This window comes from Rhea americana, unplaced genomic scaffold (assembly GCF_003343005.1).
Source record: "Rhea americana isolate MKP2758 unplaced genomic scaffold, rheAme1 scaffold_111, whole genome shotgun sequence".
In the NCBI taxonomy this organism is placed as follows: Eukaryota; Metazoa; Chordata; class Aves; order Rheiformes; family Rheidae; genus Rhea; species Rhea americana.
This window is the reverse complement of record NW_028185162.1, coordinates 1,236,643-1,250,316: the sequence shown is the minus strand read 5'-3', so window position 1 is coordinate 1,250,316 and position 13,674 is coordinate 1,236,643. Positions and strand designations below refer to the sequence as shown.

Here is a 13,674-nt window from a genome sequence, read left to right as displayed (position 1 = left end):
ATCTCTAATATCTCTCGCTCGGCTGACAGCCCGCCGGCATCGGGACACTTCCCGGTACTCACAGTACTCGATGCCCAAGACGATGTCTCGGAAGTAGAGCCGAGCCTGCTCCTCGCCGAAGGGCTGCTCGCAGGGCACCTCCATGACGGGCCTGCGAGGAAAGGGAGAGGGGGAGTACGCGAGCGCTCCGCACGGCGGGGTTTTGAGCTCCCCGAGCCACCCTGCCCCATCGCGGCCCCATCTCCCGACGGGAGCCTGCATCAAGCAAGGCTCGATCGGCTCCCCGAGCCGGCACCCGCCCGCCAGGCGGCTTCGTTCGGCAGCTTAGCCCTGACCCGGCTCAGCGGCTCCGGCTGGATTTAAGCAGGACGCGGTCTCTGCGAGCCGAGCCGACTGCCCGTCGCCAAAACCGGGCGCTGGGGCCCCTGGGCACCCAGGGGCAACCCCCACCCGCAGCACCTCTCTCTCTTGCTGCCATTTGAGAGACGACCTTCGCTTCCCTTTCTGCCGCCGCCTTCTCCCCCTCTTTTACACAGTTTTTTCTGCTGCTGAAACTAGGGAGGAGCGACGCGAGCGGCGGGGCTGGCAGAGCCGCCGAGGGAGGCTCAGCGCCGCCGGCCGCAGCCTCCGCCGGCCCGCACGCAGCAGTCCGCCCCGCCACACGCACCTCCTTCTCCCACAGCAAGCTAATGGAGACCCCCCAAAAACTCAACGCAACGGGCCCCGGGAGGGCTACCTACCCTTTCCTCAGGAGGTCAAACACTGCAAGGGAAGGAAACCAAAGCGTGAATGAACCAGAGAAGAGAGCGGCGGCCTCACGCGCGTTTCGTGCCTACAAAACACCGCCCTTCCCACACCTCCCCGCTTGCCTCTTCCCCTCCCCTGCGAGCAGGSCGCCAGGGGACGCGGAATTAAAACCTGCCTCTCCTCAGCGAAGGGAACCCTCCCCGCCTCGCGCCAGCGCAGCCAAGGCGGCAGCGGGCGCGAACGCGCCGGCCGCTCCGAGCGGCGGCCGCCGCCGCCGAGGCGAGCGCTGCCCGACTCGGTGCGTTCGCGGAGGGGGCTCGGTAGGACGCCTTTGCCAAACCGCCGACGCCGACAGAGACGCTGCGAGAGCACGTCGCTGCGAGAGCACGTCGCTCTATCTCTGCCGCATCAATCCGCAGCGCGGCGGCACGGCTCCTGAGGCAGTAACCGCTCCCCGGCAGGCGCTCCCGGAGGGGATTTATCGGCGCGCCTCCGGGTTCGCGGAGCACGCAGAGCTCCCGCGCGCGGTCGGGGCTGAACGAGCTTGCGCGGGGCCTGGGCCAGCGGCGACGCGTTGCTCTGCTCCTTCGCGGAAGTCCGCGGCCTCTCGCGGCGGGGTTTTAGCGTACAGCGTTCGGCAGCAACGCGGGCTCCGACGAGGACCACGCGTGCGAGGCCTGCTGCGCGCCTGCCYCTGCTCAAGGGAAGCCTAAAACACCCAGCGAGGGCACCCACGGCCAGGCGGGCCCTGCGTCGGGTCCAGGCTCCGGAGGGGTGTCCGCAGCCCCGTCCCCGAGAAGCACGGCGCGCTCCCGCTAAAGATCCTGGCAGCAGACGGGTAGYGTGCAACCAGCGCTGCTTTTCAGGGAAGGGTCCGCCGTTATTCAGAAGACCTCTTTCCTCATGAATTAAGTGATTCCTTCCCCTGCTAAGAAATCCTGAGCAGTGCTGAGCACAGGCAGCTCCTCTCGCTGCAGAGGCAACTGCGGGCAGGAGCTTGGTTTTCCAGCATCCCGCTGCCTGAACCCCAGGCAGAGCACAGAGGAGCGCAGGCGGCAGGGAGGGGACGGGGTACGGATGCCGCAGCCGGCCGCTCAGTGCCAGGCACCAGTGCCACCGCCGCAGGACTTCCAGAGGGACTGCTGCCATTTCTGGGACCTTGCTCCACGGGGATGGCTCATGTTTCTCTTCTACAGCTTTCTGCCCTGCCTCATGCATTTATTTGCATTCAACAAAAGCATGCATTTCCTCARCTCTCCTGTCCGTTCCCAGCAGGTCAGGCCTTCAGCTGCCCTCTCCACCACGTGTGCTCCAGCCTCGGCTGCTCCGCTGCCGATGCCACCAGCACGCTGCCAGGGCTTTGGCCAAAAGGGAGAAGCGGCCTTCCAAAGGCAAACGGATTCATTTGCAAGGCAGAGCCCTTGCTTACAGGCAGCTTCAAAAGCATCCCATAATTACTGCAGAAGAAGCAGCCTCTGAGCCCATTTCAATAGGAAATATTAGAYAGAGCAGAGGTGTAATGTGGTCGGATGTCCACCTCCTCTGGCCCATCTCAGTGCCTCTCAGGCCTGAATCTCCAGGCTTTCGCCAAATCTGGAGTTGGACCATGGTCGGTGCTTCAAGGTTTGCACAGGAGGAAGACAAGGTGGATGGAAATTCCCCACCCTTTGTATGAATGTGTGGGTCAGCTGCGATCTCCAGATCGGACATCCAGCAGTAGGTCTGGGCCAAGAGGCCAAATGCAGCAATGCAGCTGTCTTAAGAGGTCCAAGGCTTAGCAGGAAGTTGAGCRTGTCCGGAGACATCACTAGGGGCACCTCTAGACTAGATGTCTTTGGGTCACCCCCTCTATCCATAGGCTACAGGAGGAGTCCAGAGAGACYAGCTTCAGACCAGGAGGAGAAGAAACCCTCCAGTTTTGTTAATATATAATGACGCACTCACCCATGTACAAGTTGTCTTCTGCAGGATCATCAAGGACCTGTAAAAGATAACAGAGATAACAGAGATAAGGGGAGAGGGAAGGAAGAGAGAGGAGGCGAAAAAAAGATATTTTTCATCAAAAAACATTTTGCAGCTCCCTATACGCTGTGTTGAGCTGCAGAGCATGAAGAATGACCTAGGCTAATATTCAGAGACTCCTGYAGAGAGGGAGGTTTTTGAAAGACACTGATTTTCCTGTCTCCAGAAAAGCCTGGGCTTCTGCCTATATTGGGAGAAACTGCTTACAWATAACAGCACTTCTTGTCCTAGTCTGACCCCAGCCAACACTGAAAACAGCTCTGTGCACCTAGCATCTGTGCACCTTCCCGGGCCTTGTCTACGCACAAGTTTCACTGATCAAAGCTAGCCGCTACCACCAGGGCACCCAGCTGCTGCCTTCTCGCAGGTCCACCCCTCAAGGACCACGACAAGCACATCAGTTTGTCACATGCGATTTGTGTCCCTGCTTGGGGTCACCAGCCTCAATTTTGAACCACTGTTTTAAACCAATTTTGGCTGAAGCAGGGGCAGTCAAGGAGTGACCCTCTTGTAATGTAAMGATGATTTGCTTCAGCATAGCTTGGGGTGGAGAGACTCACAGAGACATGTGGATCAGCCCCGCTTCCCACTTGCACACCCTCCTGGATGGACTGTGGGAAGGGTGATGCTCTCAGAGCAAACACGTAGGCTGGGATTTTTAAAGATCTCCAGGATCTGGGTCTCCCAACTCCTTTCACCTTTTCTTCCCAGGCAGGGCCCCCAACTGCTTTCCCCCACCTCGTCTGCATCCTTGCCTCACCTCTATCAGTTTAACGATGTTGATATGGTCCAGCTTCTTTAGGATGGCTATTTCCTGATAGACTCTGTCTAGCGGTGCCATCGGCTTTGGCTGCTCTCCGGAGGCCGCTTTTGACCCTCTAGGAGGAGGYCGACCTGCAACCGCAACAACGTGGGATGGGGAAGAGCTTGCTTCTCAGCAGCACCCGGCACGTGGGAAGAGGTGGCCACCAGCCAGGCTCTGAGTGAGCYCAGAGCCTCTGGGGCCTGACCCCCAGGTGCAGGACAGGGCAGGGACAGAGGCACCTTCTCTGTCCTCAYGGCACTTCTTAACATCTGACTTCTCAGGGATTTCAGTAACTCCTAAACTGGCCACACTGGTGACCAGCAACTCCAAGAAACGGGCAGCAGAGCCAGACCCCCTGCAAGATGCCTCCAGTTGTTCTGGAAGATCTCATCACCTCCTCACCGAAGCGTTCAAATCTCCCCCCCGAGCAGAGCTTTCTGAGCCCCACTCCTGCTGGCTTCCAACCTGGCCATCTGCCACATCCCTTGGCCCTGCCGCCAGAGCCACGTGCCATTTAAGGGGGTCGAAATGCCCCCAGGAGGAGGGGGTCTACCCGGCCTAACTTCCAGYATTTAATTAGGCTTCCTGGATGGTGGGCAAGAAACAGCCAGCACTTCAAAGAGACTCAGAAAATCAAAGCCGGGAACCTAATTACCGAGCGCTTTGAATTTCCCTGYGTTCGTGCCTGTCCTTTCAATGCCCACGGTGCTTTAACTCGCCCCCAACTACGCGGGCGGCTTTCAAATGAGGCCGTGCGCTGCAGCCCTTGCGCAGGCAACGTTTCTGCGGGGAGACCYGCCTGGCTGAGGACAGCAGGCAGACCTCTGAGCACGAGATACCCACGTGGAAATCCATACTGCTTCAAGAGCTTCTTTTTGGAGAGGACTTTCATAGCCTGAAGGGAGAAGAAAAGGCAGCGTTAAAGCGCATCGCCGCGAGCTCGGAATACGCTSGGCACCCTCAGCCCGGTGCTTTCCGGGCAGCATCGGCAGCAGAGAGCGGAGCACGGCTGCGGCACGAAGGGAAGCGGGTTCCTGCCGCCGGCCCCCTCCCTCGCAGCGCCGGGAGCCCGGGCACGGCGCTGCGCTGATCTCTTCTGCTGTCCCAGCGGCATTACCGTGACGGCGAAAGGCGATCTGAATTCAACACGCCGTCGGCTCTGCGTGCCAGCAGCCTTTCTAAAGGTCGCTCCCGCATCCCCRGCAGATAAACACCGCGTGAGCAATCAGCTCCTGGTGCAATTTGCTTAGGAAAACAGTCTGTGCTCCCCGGGGAGGGGATGGCGGCTCTCGCCTTCCCCTGGAAAACGGGTCGTTACTCCCAGTCATTAAACGTCCCTGTTTGCCGTTCAGCACYGGAGCGACACCCGCGAAATAAAATTCCTCGAGGTCTCCCGCCGGCCGCTACCCACGCACACCAACGGAGCGAGGGCGACTGCGGGGACCCCGGCGGGGCCGGGCGGCGAACCCGCACGCGCCCCGGGAGCGGGATAAGGCTCAGCTGGGCGTGCGAGCAGCCAGGTAAGGGCGACCGGATGGGCCGCGGCCGGCGCTCGGATTTGCTGCCGTCAAAGCACAACAAACGTCCGTCGCAACCACTTCTCTTTGCAAGCTGATTTAGAGATRGGAAATGGGATGGAGCCGTGTCCCGAGGCATTGCAGAACCGCGTCCCATCGGCGCAGCGACTCCGGACGGGATCCCCGTCCGCAYACACTCCGCTTTTTATTTGCTGCTCCACCGCAGCGCTCAGCTTTTTTTTTATTTTTCTCTTTTCCCCCCTACTCACTGGGAACGAATCTCCTGCAGACTGGGACACGGAGGCGCTTCCTCGCCCGCGCTGGCYGCAGCCTTTCTGTTCGCTTTAGCGGGAACTAGACCCAATTCCCAGCACCCGTTAATACCGCATCTACCAGCAGCCTCGCACAGGGCTGAACACGACAGCCGGAACCAGGAGCCGCGCTCTGAATTACCCCTTGCTATAAAGCATCGTGCTTTCTTTAAAATTTTAGTCCTCTCTACCATGCATGCTGGCTTTAAAGAAAATAAAGCAGGTAGCAAAACCGTAGCGTCACGCTAAGCCGCCGTACACGTGAACGGGCTGCTCACTAAAGGCCAAGCGAGGGCTGGTTTCCTGCAGTTCTCTCTCCCTTTTCAACACAGAGATAAAAATAAAATAAAAATAAACATGCAAGCGTGGCCGCGCGCCAGCCCTGTGCCACGAGGCTGCCGCAGGAGCCGCGCTCTAGCTGCGGTGCCTCCGACGGGTTTGTCTAGATTAGGAGAAGCAGCGGAGATTAAGYAGGATTAGCGAGCACACCGCGGGCTAACCTGGACGCCCGCTTTCACTTCTGGCTTCGGTTTCCCTGCTGCCCGTCGCCGGCGTTAACCCGCGCCCAGCCGCAGCGCCCGCAGCCACCACCAAAAGCTTTCCATTTGCAAAGAATTGAAAGAAAAAAATGCTCGGAAAGCATRGGKGACAGAAAGACTCGYCGTTCCCCGGGCTTGGACTATTTCAAGGCAACTTTTTTTTTTTTTTTTTTTYCCTACTCATCATTTGTTTGAAATTTGGAGAGGAGAAACTAGCTGGGCTKTTGGYAACCACTCTCAGCACGCCGGGAAGGAGCGCGCAGCCCGCAGCGAGGGCCGTCCCGTCCGGCACCGGCGGCGTTCGCGTGCGAACCGCGAGGGAACTGGGAGCAACGCGGGCGGCGGGACACTTACGTAGTACTTGTCGTCGTTCTCGTTGTAGGCCAGCTTGACGACGCCGTAGGAGCCCTGCGAACAAGCACAAGCTTTCGTGGGTTTGGGGGGTTGTTCAGGGTTTTTTTTTCTTTTTTTTTTTTTTTTTTTTTTTTTTTTTGCTTTCCTTTCCCTCTTGGCTTGCATTAGCACACCAAAGGCGTCAGCGTTACCTTTGGCAAGCAGCACCTCGAGAGCAAGCCAACTCGACTGCCCTCGGAGGGAAGGAAACTTGAATTTAGACTTCAGAGGAAGCGCTTCCACTTCGACCTCGAGCGGAGCTCAGTCACGCTCGCAGGGCGAAGAGCGAGAAAAGAAAACCCCGAATCAAAACAGACACCCGTCCCCCGCTCGGCCAGAGGGACCCCCCGGGCCGGCGCGGCGTTCTCCTGCCCGTCCCCGCGCGGGCGCACCGCTCGCGCCCCGAAAACCCGCCGGCGCGCCGACGTACCTTGCCGATTTCGCTCTGCAGCTTGTACTGGTTGAGCTGCACGCAGTCCTGCGGGGCGAAAGGAGAAGGCGGTCAGGGCGCCCATCGCTCCCGAGTCGAGGCGAAGGGCCGAATAAAGAAACGCTAAACCTCGCTTAAGCCGCTACCCCGTCGGGCTGCCAGCGCTGCGGTTTTCTGACGGCTCGGGACGAAGCCGCAAGCCGCGGCTGGCGCCAGCCTTGCTCCGGATCCAGCCTCTTTGCACGGACAAAGCCGGGATTTGGGAGGGGAAAGACGCCCGCRGCGGCTCGSCAGGGAGGGAYGRGGCCGTCGCCCCGCGGCGCATTGCGACGAGCTGCCGAGGACCCGGGGGGGAAGCGCTGAGCTCCCGCCGTGACATCCACATGGGCTCACCCCTGCCTTCGGCGCCCAGCGCCCGTTTGGGGCGATACCCCGGGAAGCGCTTCTGCAGGTGGAGGCCGAGAAGCACGAGCAGGTCARAAAAACCAGCAGCAGCAAAAAGATAATTCATCGACAAACAGCGTCTACCCCGACCACGAAGGTGCACAGCGACGTCCGCCGCAGGGAGYGACGAAGCCCAGCTGCTGGGCGCCCGGCATCCTGCTAGCCCAAGGGCTCGTYTTGCATTTGCCCCGCTGCTCACAGACCTCCTGCAAGCAGGTCGGGCCACCGCCCGACCAGCTCCCACCAGACGGACGATAAGACGACGGGGAAGATGAGAACCATTTAGCAGGTACAGAARCAATTCCCAAAAGCTCTCCTGGACCTCGCTTCCAGCCCCCCTCCCGGCTCCCCACCGGAGACTCCCGGGCTCCTCACTTCTCGCCAAGCGGTCTGTGACTTTTTAAGCTTGCAAGCACTGGCTTGTCAGGAATACAAGGAATGATTTAAATCTTGATCTTGTTCCCACCGAAGGAAGTTTTTTCAGCTGCCCCGACAGTGAAAAGAGCCAACTGTGAGTAACGTGGCCCCAGGAACATACTAACTCYGCTGCTAGCGAAGCGTACAACATCTTTCCGAAGGCAAAAACGCATCTGTCAGCGCTAGGAGCAACAGAAAGAAACACAGTGACTCAGCAAGAGACAAAGTGTGACACGTAAGACCATCAAAATGGTTGGAGAAAAGAAAAAAAAATAAATTAAAAAATTGAAAAACTCAATTTTATGAAACAGGACTAGACTTTAATACCTTATTTTCATCGTCAAGAAAGCAAGCAAACATCTGAAATAGGGTGAGATTCGAGCGCAGTCAGCAGGCACRTATACGAGCAACTACTCTCTTTACGTCATCCTCGAACCGTGCAAACGTCACCGGGCGCGCGGGGCGCCGGGGAGGCGCGGAGAGCCCTCGGGCTCRCGCTGCGTGCGGCCCTGCCGGCTCTGCGAAACGGAGAAACAAGGAAAGGRAAAAGCCGCAACGCTCGCCCAGAGGAGCGGGGAGCGCGCCAGCGCGGGAGGTCCCAGGTTACAGGCGCAGGGAGGACAAATTCCCCRTGAAAAAGCCAAGGCAGCAGCGTCGCCTCCCCGCCGCAGGCTGCGCTTTGCGGGGGCCCTGTGCACACGCGGCGCCGGCTGCAGAGACGGGGCAGCTGCCAGGCGAGCGGCTCCAGCGAAGAGAGCCCTTCTTGCGGGGCGTAATCCAGCCAGCTGGGCAAATCCTCTTACAGCGCGTTTATATTTAGCGCGACCAAGGAGGGCCAGGGCCCGTTCTGCRCGTCTGGGGCAGCGACACCTTCGACTCTGCCACCTTTCCACAGTACCTCTTGTCTCTGGCTAGAAGATACCACCTTCTTCCAATGATTTTTTTTTCTTAATTAGCCCATGAGGAGGTCTGTGCAGGCTGTTCCAGGTCCGGCATGCAGCCAGGCAGAGCACTGCTGCCCAGCGACGCTCATCCCCATCAAACCGCTCACCTGGAAACATCCCTGCAAGTCCTTTGCCCTCAGCTGAATCAGTCTCCCCAAAAATGCCAGGACAGCAGCCTTTGGGGATGTTTCTTTCCATGCAACTCCACCGTACCGTACGGCCAAGGGAAGGGCAGGGTTCAGCAATACGAAGGAAATGGATAAAAATGGGGATGGGAACACCAAGGAGGGGCSCCAGGGAAGGCAATGCCGAGATTTTGTGATGCTTCAAGCTCTCGAGGTCAACACAACCAAAATCAAACTAGATTATAGGTGGGTTTTTATTTTTTTTTTWAATCCCTGCCATGCAGCACTGAGGCTGGCAGGCTTGCTACGTTATTATTTGCTTCTCCTGCAAGAAGGTGGGTAATTATGCTATTGCTTTATCAGAGAGAAACACCTATCTCTGGGCCAAGTGTTTCTGACAGATAACATTGTCAAACCCTCTCGATTTCATCCCACGACGTATTTGCCACTGCTGATAAAYGCGGAGTCGAGAACCTTAATGAGATCCTTTAATGAAAAGCTGTCAGCCAACGGGGCTGCTGGGTCCGCTGCAGCATACAGCAACCRTTCCAGCCTAGAAACAAGATGCCTCATTTGCCAGGGTGCCTAAGGGCTACTCAGGAGAAGGAAGGAAGGAAGGAATTTGTGCCACCAAAACCACAGTTGATCAGAAATCGCAAAGCCAAGGCACAACGAAGCCCAGAGTCTGGAGCCGGCTCCATCAACAACTGCTGATACCACTCTGCAATGGAAACCCTTGAGAAGTGGTCACCTGCCTCTGCCACCCGATGGGGGCACAGGGACTGCACATGAGCACTGGCGCCCTTCCTAAGTAAGGCATTCCCAAAGGCAGGGGATGAGGGGGGGGGAAAGAAGAAAGAAATCAGGCTGGCCGTGCACATATTTATTGGAAAAATTCTGGCCATTAAAAAGAGCCAGATTCTCCAATCTAAAAAATAACTATGAGTCTCCTCAATTTGGAGATAGGCTTTGAAAGACAACCTGTGAAAGAAAGCTGGGAACTAAAAGCCACTAATCGAAAAAGAGGTGATTCAAAGCCTAAAATAAATAAATACATGAAAATAAAAGGCAGAGAGGTGGCACTGGCGGCAGCAGGGAACATAAATTTGGAGCCATAGGCAGGATGTGGAAAGCCAGTGAGCTAGAACAACTTCACCAGTGATCCTGGAGGGCGGAGAGATCATGCCAACAGCAGGGATGGAGGGACTGGCCTGCCAAGGAGTGGGTGGATGCAAGGGAGAGAAGGGCAATGTGTAAGAGACAGGAAAGACAATTTAGGCAGCCAGGAAAGTGGAGAAGACAAAGTATAAAGCAATTTAACATACTGGCAGGTTTAGGGAGGAAGTCTGGAAAAAGATCTTTTACTCTTCTACTCACTCTCCAAGTGACATTTTCCTTGGAGATCTGGTCTAAGAGACCAGCACTGTGTGTTCAGAAGCAGCATTTAGCAAGCAGAAYCTGCATACTTTCAGAGATAAAAGCCCTACCTTTTCAGGTGGGACAAACTCCATCAAACATGTGACAAGATCCCCAGCAGTGTCAGAACATGCTCACAGACACCATCTCGCCCTTCCCCTTGGTGCATGTGAGCACTGKCACACTGCCCATGCAGCAGAGCAGAAGCTACTTTCACCAGCACCATGGAAAAACCTCTCTTCTGGCCATGCTGTCAGTCTTCCTCAAATATGGGGGGGGAAAAAAAAGTGTCATGTAGAAGGTGGGCATCTGCCTGAAGAGTGGAGGCAAGGTGCTTAATCCAGCAACAGGATGTCACCGTCCACCACCCACTCTGGGCACCAGGTAAATCCTGCTGGAGTATTAAAAAGCTCAGTAGCATCTCTCTAACTGAAAACCAGAACATCTATAATTCAGTGGAGAACCGCAGAGGTCCAGTTGCCCCACTGCTCATTTCTGTGTTACTACTCCGGATCAAAGCTACAGGAATCAGTGATAGCAAAGCAGTGAACGGCTTCCAGAGGACTGCGAGTTCTGCGCTTCCTTGCGGACCGGAGCGAGCTGCAATCACCCGCTGCCACAGCTGCTCTGAAACCGACCCCGGACGAGCCCCGCTGCCGGCACAATCGGAGCGCTGCCGGGCCGGAGAGCCGACACACACGCGTCGTGCGCTTTTCCAAGAACCGGCTCCTTTCCCTTCCAGTCGCTCTCATTAAAGCACGTGGTCAAGGCAGCCGCGATCTCTGTAGGTCGTTTCCTGCAGATCTTCTCTATCAAGCGGGACTGCCACAACCTCGTCTCACAGCCGAAGGCCCTTGCCAGAATTCCCAGAGCATCGTTTGCACAGCATCCTTCTGCTCACACGGACAAGGGGGCAGAATACAAACTCGGGAGGGAAGCAGGAAGCCAACAGATGTTTGGCTCCAGGTTGTCTGGACCCAGACTGGCACAGGTCTAAATCCCGGTGATTTCGGTGCCTTACGATGCCAGGCAAGATCTGCAGGGAGATTCAGGCTTTGCAGCGATAAGCCTGACGATGCCCAGAGGGACGTGCCCGCTCCACGGCGCCAGCAGAGCACCAGGTCGCCCATCGAGCCGGTGAGGCAGGCAGCGCTGCAGGCGCCCGGCTGAGCCTCTGCCCCGCGCGGGGCCCGGCACCCCCCACAGCTGAACTCGCAGGCTCAGCACCGCCAGCTCGAGGCCAGAAGGAGCCCGTGGAGAGGGCCCAGCACTCGCCTCACAGGGAGGGCTGGAGGCTTCCCGGGGCTCAGCGCCAGGAGGGTTGCAGCCTCTCTGCAGGGCAAGGCCATGCCTGCACACGGTCACTGCTCCCGTCTACCTCCCCCCTCCGAGCCACCCCTCGGAGGGTGGCACGCACAGACCCCTCCCGTGCACCTTCCCCTGCCCCGTCCCAGTCCCCTCGGGCAGAAACGCGGGAGRGCTCACCTCACAGGCATGCACGCGGGCAGCTTTAGCTGGGAGAGCTGCAGTGGTGACACATCTACCCACAGCCAGGCACGTCCCCCACGAGCAACCCCAGGAACCACAGCCTGGGGCCACATCCACGCACACGTGGCAACTACCAGCACGTGACATTGCCAGGGCAGGTCTGAACCCAGGTCTGSTACCGAGGCAGCAGTGCCAAGATAGGACCTCCTCCAGCCGTCCTGGAGAAACTCCTCTGAAGGAGGGAAGGGGAGGGCAGGGTCCAGRCCCTCAGTCCCCACTGCTTTTACAAACATATACAGATGCTTTAAAAAAAAAAAAAAAAGAGGCACAGACAAGAGTGGGGAACACCAGTGCCTTTAAGCTCTTTACAAAAATTAAATCATGCTTTAATAGTGGTGAAACATAATAGGAGATGCATAATCTCCAGAAGCTTAAATCCATAAAACGCCAGCAGCAAAGCCACCTCGGCTGCTAAACCCCCGAAGGGCACAYGCTGCAGGGACACAGCGAGCAAATCCGCCTGTCCGCAGCCCTTTCTCCAAACAGCCTTACAGGCTGCCCACGCGCCGCGATTGTACAGCGGGTCCAAGGAAACAGGGAGTCTCAGTGCCCTACTGAGCTGATTCCAGGCAGGTGAGGGCTGAAGGAGCCACGCATCAGGACCTGGGCTACACCCAGCAGAGGCTTCAGGGCTGTATGTAAAGGTGTCCAGCCACTCCAAGCTCACACAAGCTGACAAGCGCCTATTTTCAGGAATTTCCTCATCACTACCCTCGGAAAAAACAGCGCTTTCAGATTTACTAGCTTCAGAGGGCTAAAGACCATCCAAGACTCGCCTTACCTCAACACCACAATTACAGTGGAGAACAAGCCTACCTCTGCATCTGAGATGGAGACCCGATTTGACTCTATCGTTGGTCGCCTCATTATACGTGGCGATGGTCCTGTGGCATACGGACCACAACCTGGAGTGCTGCTAGAAGCCAAATAACTTCCTGTTGGTCTTTCCTGAAGAGACAACTTCCTACTTGATAGCACGGGTCTAGTGGGCGGTCTCTTGGGAACATGTCTCCAGTGAGCATCTCCTGGCCCTTGGGAAGGTAGGCATTCATTCATTCCCACGTCACTGTTGACTCCATTTCTTTGGATGTCTTTCACGCTATCAGAAAAAACTGTGTCATTTTCCTCAGTGGTGTCTTCACCGTTTTGATCACGTCTGTCCGGGCTGACAGTCACTTCTATGGCTGCCACCCGCTCTGCCAGGTCAGCCTGCGCGTCTTTGCACGTGTCTGTGCCTCCATCCACGGCACTGGTGGGAGAGTCCCCCATCGCTGCAGCCGGCTCCCCTGGTCTCAGATGGCACCGCAGCGAGCCGCGGCACTAGCGCTCACAGACGACACGTGGCACGGAGGAAGCTCTCCATGGAATATCTAAGAGGAAACACAAACAGGTCACTGAGTGATGGTGTCAGCTCTGCACAAACGTAACCAAGGTGCCCGTCTAACTCCTTCTACAACACGGCAGGGAAAAAAGAATGAAAGCAGGACACTGGCAGGCTGCAAACATGTTGCAAACACTCAGCAGGAAAGGCAAAACCGACCACTGAGCTAGACAGGAAACTTTTACAAGTGATGAAGATGCAGTTTTATCTGACAAGCAAGAAGTCACATGAATAAGGAGAACTTCTCCTTTCTGWAGCTAGACTGACTGTGAACCAGAGCTTATGGTAAAAGGGAGAAGTACTGCCGCTTAAAAAGAGGGAAGGCAAGAGGTCAAACTTCTGGCCTCTCAATCTCTTTTACAGAGTGCAACAGCTTCTGCTACCTATCCAAGCCCAACACACATAGCAAATCCACAGCCATTTAGGGTGCTCTTGCCCTGCACAGCCTGGGAGAGCATCATTGCAACGGCCATGAAGCCGAGCCACAGCTCGCGACTGGCACCCTCGCCATCAACTGCAACACGGCCATCAGCAAAGGCCAAATTTAAGGAGACCCTGGAACTCTGTGGCTCCAGGGTCTCCTACAGCTGTAGCCTGGGCACAAACACCCATTAATCTCGTTGTCCCCCCATTTT

At 57.0% G+C, this 13,674-nt stretch overlaps 1 protein-coding gene across 1 annotated transcript in view; it reads right to left on the bottom strand.

Annotated features, from left to right (window-relative positions):
• CAMKK1 (calcium/calmodulin dependent protein kinase kinase 1) overlaps positions 1-13,025 on the bottom strand; it is a 43,226-nt gene extending 30,201 nt beyond the window's left edge. The window contains exons 1-8 of the mRNA XM_085315104.1: positions 12,475-13,025; positions 6,765-6,812; positions 6,296-6,349; positions 4,418-4,469; positions 3,530-3,663; positions 2,692-2,728; positions 741-762; positions 63-151 (exon numbers count right to left, since the gene is read on the bottom strand). Coding sequence (XP_085171230.1) covers positions 63-151; positions 741-762; positions 2,692-2,728; positions 3,530-3,663; positions 4,418-4,469; positions 6,296-6,349; positions 6,765-6,812; positions 12,475-12,927 — 889 coding nt within the window. The 5' untranslated portion in view covers positions 12,928-13,025. The remainder of the gene's footprint in view (positions 1-62; positions 152-740; positions 763-2,691; positions 2,729-3,529; positions 3,664-4,417; positions 4,470-6,295; positions 6,350-6,764; positions 6,813-12,474) is intronic.
• Positions 13,026-13,674: the final 649 nt, after the last annotated feature.